The sequence below is a fragment of the Ixodes scapularis genome, unplaced genomic scaffold (genome assembly GCF_016920785.2).
Source record: "Ixodes scapularis isolate PalLabHiFi unplaced genomic scaffold, ASM1692078v2 PGA_scaffold2__306_contigs__length_199485367, whole genome shotgun sequence".
Classification (NCBI taxonomy): domain Eukaryota; kingdom Metazoa; phylum Arthropoda; class Arachnida; order Ixodida; family Ixodidae; genus Ixodes; species Ixodes scapularis.
In genome coordinates this window covers 108,498,255-108,512,681 of record NW_024609857.1, presented here as the reverse complement: position 1 = coordinate 108,512,681, position 14,427 = coordinate 108,498,255, and the positions used below count along the sequence as shown (strand labels likewise).

Genomic DNA, 14,427 nt, shown 5'->3' with positions numbered 1-14,427 from the left:
CTTTACCCACGTGAGTACGACGCAGTGTTGCCAGACGGAGAAAAAAAAAGTCAGCAGATTGATCCCCAAAAAGTAAATTTGCACAAGAATCAGTAGATTTTACGAAATCTGTTTTTCGCCGTGTTGCTATTTCCATTAAACCACACTTCGAAGAAATAGTAGAGTAACAAATAACGTGGTAATATAAACACAAAAAAAAAAGATTAGTGAGTAATTCTTTATGGAGGATAAAATAAAATGGCACCGTGAATATATATATTTTTTTTTTTTAGCATTGAGTAGTTTTGCGATTTCGAGGATTAATCTTTTTAAATTCAAGACTGAGCTACTGTCGGGATCAGAGTCAAGCGAAGACCTATCGGAACATGTTGACGACGAAGTGCGGGGACCGGAGTTAAGCGAGGACCTAGTGGAACACGTTGACGACGAAGTGTCGGGACCGGAGTCAAGCGAATACCTATCGGAACACGTTGACGGCAGAGTGCGGGGACCGGAGTCAAGCGAGGACCTAGTGGTACACATGGACGGCGAAGTGTCGGAACCGGAGTCAAGCGAAGACCTAGCGGAACACGTTGACGACGAAGTGTTGGGACCAGGTTCAGTGGAAGAACTCCTGACTCTATGCTTTGAAGAGTTCGGGGAGCGCACATTGCCCCATTCGACTACCACAAAAGCTGGTGCCATCGCAATGATTATGGCGTACGCAGTCTCCGAACGATCGACCTGGTCAGGACTAGACAAGTTGTTGAAATTAGTTAATGACTTGTTCGGCTGCGCGGTTGTGCCACCAAGTGCATACATGCTCCGGAAGCTGTGGGCCAAAAAAAAAAAGACAACTTAGTGAAGTATCACTACCTGTGTCCGAGCTGTGGTACAGTCCTTAAGGCTGATCATACACTTGCAAGTTGCGATGTTTGTCAATTTGAGGAGAAGACTGAGAAGCTAAGGCAGGATGGCTCATTTTTTTTAATGCTTGACCTTCACCAACAACTCAAGCAGCTGATTGAAAAAACGAGTGTTGACCTTCATAATAGCTTGTTAAAGCTTGAATCCAGCAACTCTGACCTCATCACGGACATTACAACGGGTGCGGCGTACAAGACCTTGCGCCAGAAGGTTGCATTAGGCCAAAGTGACCTGACGTTAACCTTTAACACTGACGGAAGCCCTATTTTTAAATCTTCCAAAACGTCGGTGTGGCCTATACAGTTCACCGTGAACGAACTGCCTCCATCTGTCCGCTTGCACCATCCAACTCTAGCTGCCCTCTGGTTTGGAAAATGCCACCCGGATATGTCGGCTTTCCTAACGAAGTTTGTTGATGAGGTCAACAACATGATCCCTGTGGCATGGACACATGGCGATCGCAGTCATGCATCGAGAGCATTTGTGTTGTGCTGCAGCGTGGATGCCCCTGCCCGTGCTGCAGTACAGAACATGGTGTGTTTCAACGGCTTCTTCGGCTGTCCGTTCTGCCTCATGAAAGGCGAGCATAAGGAAGGTATGAGTTACTTATTTTACTAATAGTAATTACTTATATCAGTTCAGAAATGTATATATGATCACATCTCCATTGTTGAGTTCAATGTAGCACACTGCTTTCATTTGCAGGATGTGTACGTTATGTCGCTGATGAGGCACCAGCTCCAAGGACATCGGAGCTCCTTGCTCGAGATATGGTGCTGGCGCAGAGACTGGGGGACCCTGTGAATGGCGTCAAGGGTCCATCTGCACTCATGAACCTTAAAGGTAGTTTTTGTATGCGGAATGTGTTGTGTCGAAACCAACTTGGTATAATTTTTCCCTAGGCTTTGACCTGGTTGAGGGAATGAGTGCCGAGTATATGCACTGCGTTCTCCAAGGGGTAGTGCGGCAGTTCACGGAGCTGCTTTTTTCATCTTCCAGCTCACGGCAGCCCTACTACATGGGTAACTACTGACACTTTTTTATGTCTGGCCATGCATGAAAAAAAGCCCTAAATCTTATTCAGTTGCTGTTTCCCAACTACAGCCTAAATGCAGGTCTGGTGTCGCAAGGTTCTTGCCGTAATCCTTTATTGCGCTCTGCATGCACACAACGCAACACTGCTAGCACGAGGAAACAATCACCTGTTTTTCCTGTGTTTAATCGCTGTAATCAAAACTGATGGATGATTAAGAGTGTTCTCTTGGGACTCTAGCCTGAGTGGTAAAATTTCGTTCATGTCGATGCATTGTTTTAGCAAATGTGAAAAAGCACCGATGCCGTCTTTGCTCTTGCAGAGTGTACGTAAAGTAAATAAGTAAAGTAAAGTAAGTGTAAATAAAGATGTCGTAAACCTGACGTAGATTCAAACTTAACTTTGCAACTTTCGAACACTGCTGACATTCGATTTAGAAAAGTGTGCAATCTTTGAACACGGCCAAAGTTAGAACTGGCCAACTTAGAAGCTTTGAAGGTTTCTGTAAACTCGAGTTTGAATGTTTTGATTCTGTTTAAGAATAAAGTTTGCAACATCTGTATAGTTTCATTTTTTTAAATTTAAGATAAATAGATTTGAAGTTTCTTTCAGGTCCAGGTTTGTGAGGTTCGGAGTCTTCGAATATCAGAGATATCCAGGTTTTACAGTTTTGAAAATCATGTTTGTTTTGTTTGTTTCCTAGACCCAATCTTGATACACAACAGTATTGTGTTTCATTTTGAAGTTGACACATGAGCTATGTCAAGATTCCAGGCGAGGCCACAAAGCGTAAAAAGCTACCACTGCATATTTACAGTAAATGTAAAGAACTTAAAATCTTCATGAGAAATATTTCAAGGCAGGCATAGCACAATCAACACAATCAAAAGTAAACGTCCCGAAAGCATTCCACTGAAGCCAACAGCCCCGTTTCAAATGAAACTTTTTGTTGATGAAAAGTAGCTCATGGCATGTTTACAGTGAAAACAGAGAACCCATTCGATGTAACCCGAGGTGGAGGCCAATACCTGCGGTAACAAATACTATGCAAGCAAAATCGCCTCGACTCACTCGGCTGACTCAGCCACTGCGCATGTGACATTGCACGAAACGGTCGAAACGAGCGAAGACATGAAGCAACTGCCTTTCCAGTTTTAACAGTTATTATGCAAAATAGTTCCACCACGAATTGGCTTGTTTACTTCTTTAACAGGGAGGCCTGGGAGAGGCTTTGTTACAACTATCAATTACCAATGCATGGTTGTTGGTAATTTGCAGCAGTTGTTAAGGTGGCCATGCAATCATACTTGAGGCTGTAGTTTTTTTTGCAGTTTCTATCTCTGTGGTGGTCTGGGCATCCCGGGGGAAGGAGAGAATTACAAAATATTGCAGCATATTGGAATCGGACAACGTGTGGCGCTGAATGCGTGCAGCCAGTGACGTTAGTGAGAAACCTTGCCGTAGGCCAGACCCATTAGAACTTTTTTAAAGTCAAAATAAATATTATAATTGGGCGAGCTGTTAAATTTTTTTATAAAAGTAGATTTTCTCGAGTATCAGAGATACACAAGAAATATTAAAAGTTTAAAAAGTATGTGAACACACAACGAAAAACGACACCTCATTGAAACGCAGCAGTGGAAAAGGCAGCACAGGCACACAAGCGGTTTAGCAGACAATGCACCTAACCACATTTTTTGTCGCTTTGCTCCTACATTGGCCTGTTGCATGTTTGAACAAGAGGAGGTCTTTTTTTTGTTTTTGTAACTTCAGTTTGGCTGTTTATAGTGTGTATTCGCTACTCAATTGTTTTTTTCTTTTATTCATGGCGAAAACAGCTAAAAAAAACAACAACCGCATCTCAACGTGGTGAATGATGTTGATTGGGGCGAAGCTCTGGTGGTGCTTGTCTGCATAGACGCTGAGCCGCAGCATGCCGAGCCTTTCATTCGTTTTCATCCATGTCGTGCTGCAGTCAAATGCTCAAATGCGTATATAACCACGTTTCATACCACACATTCTCTTTCTGACATGGATGAAAACGAAGGAAAGGCTTGGCATGCTGCGGCTCATTGTCTACGCACACAAGCACCGCCAGAGCTGCCCCAATCAACATCATTCACCACGTGGAGATCAGTTTGTTTTTTTCCCTACACGAGCACGGGAGCACGTGCTCACGTGCTCGTGACCCGACGGTGGACGGACATACGGACATGGCTAGCCCCTCAGGAGCTTCGCCCCTAAAACGAAAACGACGACAAGGAACAAACACGACAGGACGAAGCTGTTGTGTTTGTTCCTTTTCATTGTCTTCATTTTTGAGCTGTCTTCATCATGAATAACGTATACCAACTTACCCAAATCACTACCTTAGTACATTTACGTTGTTTTTTTGTATGAACATCACTGTTCAATAAATGTTCCAATAATTTAAGAATTTTCATGTGGTTTGCAGGTGCACGGGGGTCTGTTGTCAAGGTCAATGCACGCCTCCAAAGCATCAAGCCTCCGCACTGTATCACAAGGCTACCTCGTTCGATTGAGGAGCGCAGTTTCTGGAAGGCCTCCGAGTGGAAGCAATGGCTCCTTTTTTATGCCCTTCCATGCTTGCTGGACCTCCTTCCCCAACTCTACTGGAGGCACCTGTGCAAGCTCTCTGAGGCTATCCATATCTTGCTCCGTGATAGTCTTACGCTTGAGGAAATCAAGCGTGCAGGTGAGCTACAAATCATTATGGTGTCACATTGTCATATAAAAAGTTGCCACACTTTTGTCGATAGCTGGCATTTGCGACAAATAGAAAATGGTTGTTAAAAGATTGAAGTGAGGGTGCATATTGAAAACTTAAATCTTTTGATGGCTAAGTATACATGGCATCATATGGTGATAGCACAGTGAGGCAAATTATAGGACCTGAGGTCCCATAATTGTGCAGCTATGTGCAGCGCAGCTGAAAAAGCTGGGGACGTAGAAAAGTGAACAGATTCTGTTCACAATGTCTTTTCTTGATTCGAGGTTTGTTCCGAGCTCACTGCAATCATAAACAAAAAATACATCTAGCACAGAAAATTGGCACACAACATGATTTCGTAAAAGCAAAATTAAAGAGTGCAATTCTAACAGTTTTTTTGATTTCTCGGTAATTTAGTCAGGTCATCAACAGAAACGTAAAAGGGGAATAAGATACCATACGGTAACTTCCATAGGCAACATAATATTCTTCAGATGGACTACAAGTCTATAAATGCATGGTAAAGTTATGTGATTGAAATTGCCAACTCCGACATTAGGAACTAGCCTCTCATCTATAAGTCATTTGTCAAATCAACATGAACTTTGAAGCACTTGTTAGCCATCAGTAAGCTATCTTTTATCTTATGCTGTCACTTTTATGAGCTCATATTAAGTTTGTAATTTGACGTGTGCGTCCACAGGCCATCGAAGTGCTTTGTTGTCGTCGGTTCTGACAGGTATGAGCAAGCATGATGAGCCCACACTCTATGTACAACTTCCCCGGGCTTTTCTTGTAGGACAACTGTGCTGTGTCACTGTTTCGTTGATAGCGGTAAGTGTACAGTACAGACGTGTAGCTACTCATAGGTCGCCATACCGGTATCTCGCCGTCGAGTTACTGCCTCCTTTCCAGCATGCTTGTGCTGTCGGCATAGTGGCTGTATTGGAAGGCTCTCGACAAAAAAAAAAATGCACCTTGACTGTACAAATGAACATCATTCCTAATCTCTTTCTCACCGACAAGAGAGCCTTGGTGACTACCCTTCACACTGCGTCCATTCGTAGTCAAATGTAACTGGAGCGCATGACTGTTTTGCTTCATGGAGCTGGGGACTGGTTGCAGCCAGCAAACACAATTGGCCTCATGCCAATTGGCTCATCCCAGTGCATGGGAGAAGTGTGGTGGCTTCTCGGATGTGATGCTGGCCAAAACAAAACATAAAATGCTTGGACACATAAAAAAAAAGGAAAAAAAACATTCCTGTTGTAGCGTGCGGATTGAGTTATCGCGACTGAGTCATCGCGGAAGCGCCGCCCGGCTCGTGACGTCATGTCTGTGATAAAAACGCTGCGCTCAGGAATAAAGCACTTCTTGTTCGCCAGCACGCCATGGTCTACAGTCACTTCATTTGGCGACGAGGCTGTCTACGTGCCCTCGTAGGCAACGGAAAGCGACAGCGAGGCGAGTGACGCGAAGGAACGCACGGCCACGGAAGAGCAAGCGCAGCTTGTCATGCGTTGAAGCCTGCCAGCGACGCTACATATTCCCGGAGTATGACATCGCAAGCAGCACGCCGGCCACCGCCTTCGTGTACCGACAAAGGGCAACGAGCAACGCCCCGAGATTTCGCCTCGGGAACTCGACTTGAACAGCAACGGGGACAACCTGCTACGCAAGGGAACGTCGAGCGGATGAGTACTGTGTTTCTTTTGGGGTTCCGAAATGTCACGCTTGGGAAGAATATCGGAGTTTGACCCTAAGACACAGAACATTGAATCGTATTTGGAACGATTTGAACATTTTTTAGTGGCAAACGACATAAAGGACGAGAAAGTGCTTCCCGTATTTCTGACAGTGATAGGCCCTGAGGCTTATGAAGTGCTAAAGAGTCTGGTCGTGCCGGCGTCCCCTGGCGAGAAGTCGTATGCAGTTGTTAAACAGTTGTTAATAGAACATTACAGCCCTAAGAGTTCCGTTATAGCGGAGCGCTGTAAGTTCAACAGACGTGTTCAGGACGAACATGAAAGCGTAGAAGACTTCATAGTTGAACTGAAACACTTGGCTAGGAAATGCGACTTCGGCAACTTCTTGCAAGACGCCCTTCGGGACAGGCTAGTAGCAGGCATACGTAATGAAGAGAGCCAGCGTGCCTTGTTTGCCGAGGAAAACTTAACGTTTGAAGGCGCTTGCAAGATTGCGCTCGATCGAGAACTGGCGGCTCGAGACACTGCACTCATGCAATCGAGAGACAAAGAGGCATCGTTAAACGCTATAAAGAGTCGACAAAAGGGACGATCAAAGGGCTCGAAACCTAAAGATATTCAAGGGCCTAAAAAGGAAAGGTGTGAAAGATGTGGTAGGAGTCATGCATCGAATGTTTGTTGGTACAAAAGCTTTGTCTGCCGCAAGTGCTCGAAAGTAGGACATTTGCAAAAAATGTGTCCAAACACAAGGGTGCCGAAGAACACGAATGCTCTGGAATGTTCTGACGAAGACACTGAGCACGACGTGTACCATTTTATAAATACGACTCAATCGTGTTACGAAGTGAGTGTTCAAGTTGAAGGGAAACCCTTAATCATGCAAATTGACACAGGAGCGGCAGTCACAATTGTTCCTGAGAGCGTGTACGACTCTGTTTTTCCACATGTAAAATGTGGTCCGGCTAAATTGTCACTTCGCACGTACACTGGAGAACATCTGCAGCTCAAAGGACAGTGTGATGTCGCTGTTGTGTACAAGGGTCAAAGTATGACGTTGCCCGTAGTAATTGTCAAAGACAATGGAAGGAGGCTTCCAGTGCTGCTTGGACGGAACTGGCTCCAGCGTTTAAGGCTGGACTGGCATGAGATTGGCCAAGTCACAACGGAAGATAGGGCTCAGGCACTGCAAAGGAAATACCCTTCCGTGTTCTCAAAAACACTGGGCACCATACAGAAGTTCGAAGCGACGATCTTGCTGAAGTCTGGTTCGGTCCCTGTGTTTAGCCGTGCTAGACCTGTTCCCTTTGCTTTGCGAGAGCAGGTAGAAACCCAGCTGCGCAGCATGGTAGAAACGGGCATGCTTCGACAAGTAGCGCGCAGTGACTGGGCAACACCACTTGTCGTTGTCCCAAAAAAGGACGGTAGTCTCAGACTCTGTGGAGACTACAAGGTAACGATAAACCCTGTTTTGAAAACCGATCACTATCCGCTGCCCAGGCCGGAGGACCTGTATTCTGTCCTCGCAGGAGGCAAGGTTTTTTGCGTACTTGACCTCTCTGCGGCGTATCAGCAGGTGCCACTCACTCCAGAGTCCAGACCATTTTTGACAGTTAACACTAGCTTGGGTCTTTTTGAATTCCAACGCCTTCCCTACGGTGTGGCTAGTGCACCCGCAATATTTCAGTCTATGATGGATGAGGTGCTAAAAGGCATTCCGCACGTCGGATGCTACATTGACGATGTAATCGTGGCAGGATCTGACACGGCAGACTGCCAAAAGACTCTCGAACGTGTCTTGGGAAGGTTGCGTGAGTACAACATCACGCTCAACGCGGACAAGTGCCGTTTCTTCCAAGAATCCGTGACGTATCTGGGTCACACGGTGACCGCAGACGGGATTTACCCTACAGAGGCCAAGAAAAGAGCGATCTTGGCAGCACCTGAGCCCACCACCGTCACAGAATTGAAGGCATATCTGGGCATGTTGAACTTCTATTCGAAGTTTTTACAGAATGGTTCAACAGTCGCAGAGCCGCTTTATCGGCTTTTGAAGAAGGATCAGAAATGGTCATGGACGAAGGAATGCAGCGAGGCGTTTGCTAATACGAAAAAGTTGCTGACTAGCAGCCGGGTGCTGACATTCTATGACGTCGATAAGCCGATCGGAATGCTCTGTGACGCGTCCTCGTATGGCGTAGGAGCAGTTATCTTTCACGAGACTGCTGACGGCGAAGAGAGGCCTATCGCGTTTGCCTCGAGAACGTTAACGCCAGCCGAGAAAAAGTATGCTCAGTGCGAGCGCGAAGCTTTGGCGTTAATCTTTGGTCTCAAAAAGTTTCATCGCTATCTTTTTGGCAGAGAGTTCACAATCTACACTGATCATCAGCCGCTACTAGGCATTTTAGGCCAGGAAAGGCCTGTACCGACACTGGCCGCCGCACGAATGCAGCGTTGGGCCATGGTGCTGGCAGCTTATAAATATCGGCTGAAGTATCGCCGAGGGAAAAACATGGAAGTGGCTGATGCTCTGTCGAGATTGCCTCAGGCGGTGCCCGCTGAGGAAGAACCTGTTGAGTGCCTCTCAGTGTTTCAGTGCCTCCCATTGAACGTAGAGGAGATTGCAAAGTTTTCAAAACGAAGCCTTACATTGTCCCGTGTTGCTGAGTTTACTCTAAATGGTTGGCCAAGACCGCACGCGCAAGAACTTGGGCCTTATTACGTGCGCCGCGACGAGCTTTCACTTGAACAAGGTTGTGTAACATGGGGTGTCCGTGTAGTGATCCCGGAACAGCTAAGGGACCGCGTGCTGAACTTGCTGCATGAGGAGCATCCAGGCGCCAGCCGCATGAAGATGCTGGCACGAAGTTTTGTATGGTGGCCTGGAATTGATGCGGCTATCGAGCATCACGTACAGAAATGCCAAATCTGCCAAGTAGTTCAGCCCGCCGCCCGTCCGGTACCACTGCATCCCTGGAGCTACCCTGCCCGGTGCTGGTCCCGTGTGCACGTGGATTTCGCTTCAAAGGGTGCCCATGTGTTTCTGGTGCTCATCGATTCATTTTCGAAATGGATCGAGGTTTGGGTGATGTCTTCTACATCCACCACTAAAACATTGGAAAAACTTCGAGGAGCCTTTTCTGCTTACGGTTTGCCCGAGGTACTAGTGAGCGACAACGGTCCGCAGTTCACGTCAGCTGAGTTTGCTGACTTCATGAACGCCAACGGCGTGAAACACATTCGCACCCCGCCTTACCACGCAGCCTCTAACGGTGCCGCAGAGCGCACGGTTCAAACTGTGAAACGAGCATTGCTCAAGCAGGTGCTCGAAGGCGAAGCAACCGGTCGGCAGTGTTCTCTTCAGGAAAATGTTGACAGTTTTCTGATCTGTTATCGCAACACACCAAACAGCGTGACTGGGAAAACGCCCGCCGAACTATTCCTAAGGCGCCAGCCACGCACAAAACTTTCCCTGCTTAAACCCGACTTTGTCGGCGCCATGCAACGCAAGCAAGAACATGTGAAGGAACAACGCGATGTGTCGCGAGGTGCTGAACGTGTGTTCAACGTGGGCGACCGTGTTTTTGTGAAAACAGTGCGCGGTGAGTGTGTCTCCTGGGAAGAAGGAATCGTGTGTCAGGTTGTCAGTGCTGCGACCTACGTTGTGAAAGTGCTCAACCAGCTTCGCTTCACGCACGCTGACCACCTGCGTCCTCGACATGCGGAACCCATCGTGAGACCGGGCCGTACGACTGTGGATGACGATCCATCGATACCGCCACCCACGAGCTTTCCAGCCCAGGTGCCGTCAGCACCACCCAGTGCGAAGGCACCGACGCTAGCGGCGCCACCTCCAGACGCGGCTGGTACGACGCCGACGCCTGACGCAACAGCACCAGCGCCACCCGCAGACCCCGCCAGGGAAGGACCGGCGACACCTACTGCAGCAACGCCGGTTCCGTCTACGACAGCGGAGAAGCAACCCCTTCGACGAACTTCTCGCGCATGCAAGCCGCCTGACCGTTTTAAACCCGAGGACTTTAGGAAATGAACATTTTTTGCGTGAGGGGGAAGGAAATGTTGTAGCGTGCGGATTGAGTTATCGCGACTGAGTCATCGCGGAAGCGCCGCCCGGCTCGTGACGTCATGTCTGTGATAAAAACGCTGCGCTCAGGAATAAAGCACTTCTTGTTCGCCAGCACGCCATGGTCTACAGTCACTTCAATTCCGACCTTCTTTTTATGTCCATGGTATCTAATGTGCACCCGAGCCTGGAGACCACCTCACTCCCCTTGCACGCTTGATGTTTGGAGCTGCGTGAGCGATTAGCTGCACTGGCTGCTACCAGGGTAGCGCTTCGTGGAGGAAAGCGCAGAGCTGCACATTTTACTTAATTTGGGGCGTGTTAAGTCGGAGCTCCGGAGCGCAAGAGTTTGGGTCAGGGCACGGGATGCTTCTTCGCCCTCCATGACGTCACTTCCATACAACATGGCCGTGCCGCTATGAAAGCTGTCAAGTCGAGAGAATGGTCGGATGGCTGTTCTTTTTCATTTGAAGAATGCTATGCTCAGCCAGTACAGACGATTCGAGTGGCAAGCCGAAACATCGACTAGCATTCTGGAAAAAAGGTTTTTTGTGTGTGTTGCCTGGGAACGAGTTGCATCCAATGTAGTACTGACGGCGGCAGTGTGCCGACAGAAAAGTCGAGACGCTGGGGCGGTCGAACCGCTGGCTATCTGGAGTTTAAAATTGCTTAGCCCAGCGAGTAATGACAATACGAGTGGCAAGCCGAAACATCAGTTAGCGTTTCGAAAAGGATTCTTCACGAGTCTCGTTTGAAAATGATTTAATGTGCAGTGTATTCAACAACGGTATTCTGATCAACAGGCATCGCTGCTCCCACGCTGCCAAATCGAACTTCTTCGACAAGTTTGACAGCTTCATCAGTAATCTAGCCGGATAAAAAAGAGCTTACTTTTTTTAATGTAGGTGGCACGGGCATTAATAAATCGGTGACGTCATTTTTTGCCTTTGTCAGTTAGGCTCCAAACTTTTCAGGAGTTAAAATGTTTATACACTTCTAGTGTCACTGTGTCTTTCAGTTTAATTGTCTGCCGTTGCATGCAGCAATCCAGCTATTGGGCTACATTAAATTATTTTATTTTCAGAATCATAGCAGCTTCTGCCACGTGTATGCACCACTGCATTGCACTTATAACAAAATGTTCATGACCGTACGACCAGAAGTCTCACTCATCAATTCTTTTCGTGTGTCACCAGTGTCACGCTCTCGGTCGCTATGCTCCATTTAGCTACTGCACTCGGAGTATGAAACTCTGAGCGTTGGAGTAGGAGTGAAGAAGTACCGACTTAACATGCCCTTTGATTATGACTGTGCATGCTAAAAGCATGTACAGTCTCCGTCGATATGAAAGACCCACTGGGAGTGTGTGGCCGAGGCGGTGGCTTGGGGGGCGCTGCGAGCGCTCCGGGCAGTTCCATTCTGCTTCGAGGGGAGGACGCTCACTCGGGACTTGGCACAAACTGATAAGCGCGTCTCGCTTTATCTGAGCCCGAGTGAGCGTCCTCCCCTCGAAGCAGAGCGGAATAGCCCGGAGCGCTCGCAGCGCCCCCGCCAGCCACCGCCTCGGCCACGCGCTCCCAGTGGGTCTTTCATATTGCCGGAGAGTGTACACTGTGGCAAGTCTAATGGTCGATGCTTAAATGCCATTAACTTGGAACAGTAACTACATTTTTTTTTACTGTAGTGGAGCCAATTGGTTCATGTTATATGTCAAATATACTATTTCCTTATGCATTCTCAATGTTTCCTTATTATCAAATGAGGAGGTTGGCAATTTGAACAAGGTAACTGGATTCACTAAGTATAGTTGGTTCTAGCTAAGCTATATATACAGAAGCACTGTATCACTTTAATTTTTTCTTTTGTAGAAGAACTTCTCCACATGTTCGTGGGTCGTGTGGAAGCCCTCTACGGAGTGACTGCCATGACCTTTAACGTGCACCTTCTTGTTCATCTTGCGAACTCTGTCCGTCACCTGGGGCCACTCTGGGCCCACTCAGCCTTCGTCTTCGAGGGTGGGAATGGAAAACTTGTGAATCTTGTGTCAGCAGCCAAGGGACTTCCTCAACAAGTTGTAGAACGTGTGGTGATGATGCAGGAATTGGAGCTTTTGCTTTCCACTCACAAACTGCCGGCAAGGGAGGAGCAGATCTGCCGAGGCTTCCTCGGTTACATGCCGATTCAAAACGCTTGCCGGGTGAATGAAACGACGACACTTGGCTGTGGGCAACCCGCCATTATGAGCAGTGAGGACAAGTTTGCTCTCCAGCAGCACTTTGGAGCAACTGTAAGCAGTGCTACGGAGTACCAGAGATGCGTCATAAAAAATCAAGTGTACCATAGCACTTCCTACACAAGAGCCACCCAAAGTGACACCACTTTTGTCTCCACGCATGATGGACATTACTTTAAGATTTTGAAAATTGTGGAAGTAGTTTTGGCAACTGGTTCTTGCTGCGTCCTCCTTTGCAAGAAAGTGGTTCTGAGGGAATTGCAGCAGCTTCCAGAGCACATCAAGGAGTGCTTTCTCTCAGAAAGAAGCACTGTTTGCTGTGTGGAGCCCTGCAATGTCAAAAGCAGCTGTGTTTACATTGAATTCATATCGGATAGCAAGTCCTTCATCTGTGACCTCCCAAATGTTATAGAGCGCGATTAGTTGGGTTCTAAACACTCGTTCATTTGAATTTGGCTAGCGAACCCCTTTGAGTGCTGCGCCTGAGTCACACTCTTATGTTCAGTCCTTGTACCCGTGATATATGTTTTGTTTTGTTTTGCTGTGTGTCAATGAGGACAGGTTGATACTGTATATTTTGATCTTTCAAAGTCCTTTGGTGTGGTTGATTGTCAATTTCACATAAATTGAATTTTTATGGTATGTGCGCCCCACTTAGGACTTTCTTTGATTTGTCCTTAGACAGATGTGTGTTCTTTGACTGCACTTCCGACCTTATGTTTCAATTTCGGATGCGCCGCAGAGGCCCATGCATAGTCCAATTCTCCATCAGTGTTTTCATAATCACCTAAGTTTAATTGTGTTCAAATGAAAAACTGTTTTGGCAGATCACACTCTTGCGGAACTGTGAAATGCTTATGGATGTGAAATCAGTATGCGACATGGTGTTGTAGTAAGCTGATGCGCAATTTTTCTGACTTTTTTGTTAATTCATCTGAACTTGTCCCTTGACCCACATAAAGCGTGCTGCAGTTATTGACGTTTTTATCTGAAGTTTGTAGAATTTAAACTGGTTTGACCTATTTCTGGGAAGAAAATATTAAAAGAATCATAAGAATAAGAATGCTGGCTCTTACTTTTTTGGATTGATGAAGCGTTCTCTAGCTAAATAAATAAAGCTGACCTTTCGTGTGGGCATTAATATGCCATGAATTCAGTTGCAAATAAGTTAGTAGTTTGTAGTACCATGTCTCCCTGTGACAATCGTGAGATGGTAGAACATATATGACAAATAAATAGCTTCAACACTGTTAACAGAACCGTTTGTTGCAATTTTATTTTGCACAGTGAAGGTTACGAATGACTGCGCTATCCAATTCGCACACCTCTACAAATAAAGTGAAAAGGAGGGGTCAATCTGGTAACCAGTTAGGCCAATCTGGTGACCAGTTTGGTCAATCTGGTGACCAGTTTGGTCAATCTGGTTACCAGTTCGGCCAGTCTGGTGACCAGTTTGGTCAATCTGGTTACCAGTTGAACCAGTTCGGCCAGTCTGGGGACCAGTTTGGCCAATCTGGTGACCAGTTTGGCCAATCTGGTGACCAGTTTGGCCAATCTGGTGACCAGTTTGGTCAATCTGGTTACCAGTTCAGCCAGTCTGGTGACCAGTCAGGTCAATCTGGTGACCAGTTAGAAGGCAATCTGGTGACCAGTTAGATCAATATGGTTACCAGTTAGACCAGTCTGACTACCAGTTCCACCAGTTTGATTTCCAGTTAGACCAGTCTGACCAGTCCA

At 46.9% G+C, this 14,427-nt stretch overlaps 1 protein-coding gene across 1 annotated transcript; it reads left to right on the top strand.

The window, feature by feature from the left end:
- The first annotated feature begins 1,437 nt into the window (after positions 1 to 1,437).
- On the top strand, positions 1,438 to 13,113 carry LOC120839507. The gene is made up of 5 exons (XM_040209786.1): positions 1,438 to 1,501; positions 1,612 to 1,749; positions 1,809 to 1,928; positions 4,395 to 4,655; positions 12,326 to 13,113. The coding sequence occupies exons 1-5, from the start codon at positions 1,438 to 1,440 to the stop codon at positions 13,111 to 13,113; spliced, it is 1,371 nt and encodes a 456-aa protein (XP_040065720.1).
- Positions 13,114 to 14,427: the final 1,314 nt, after the last annotated feature.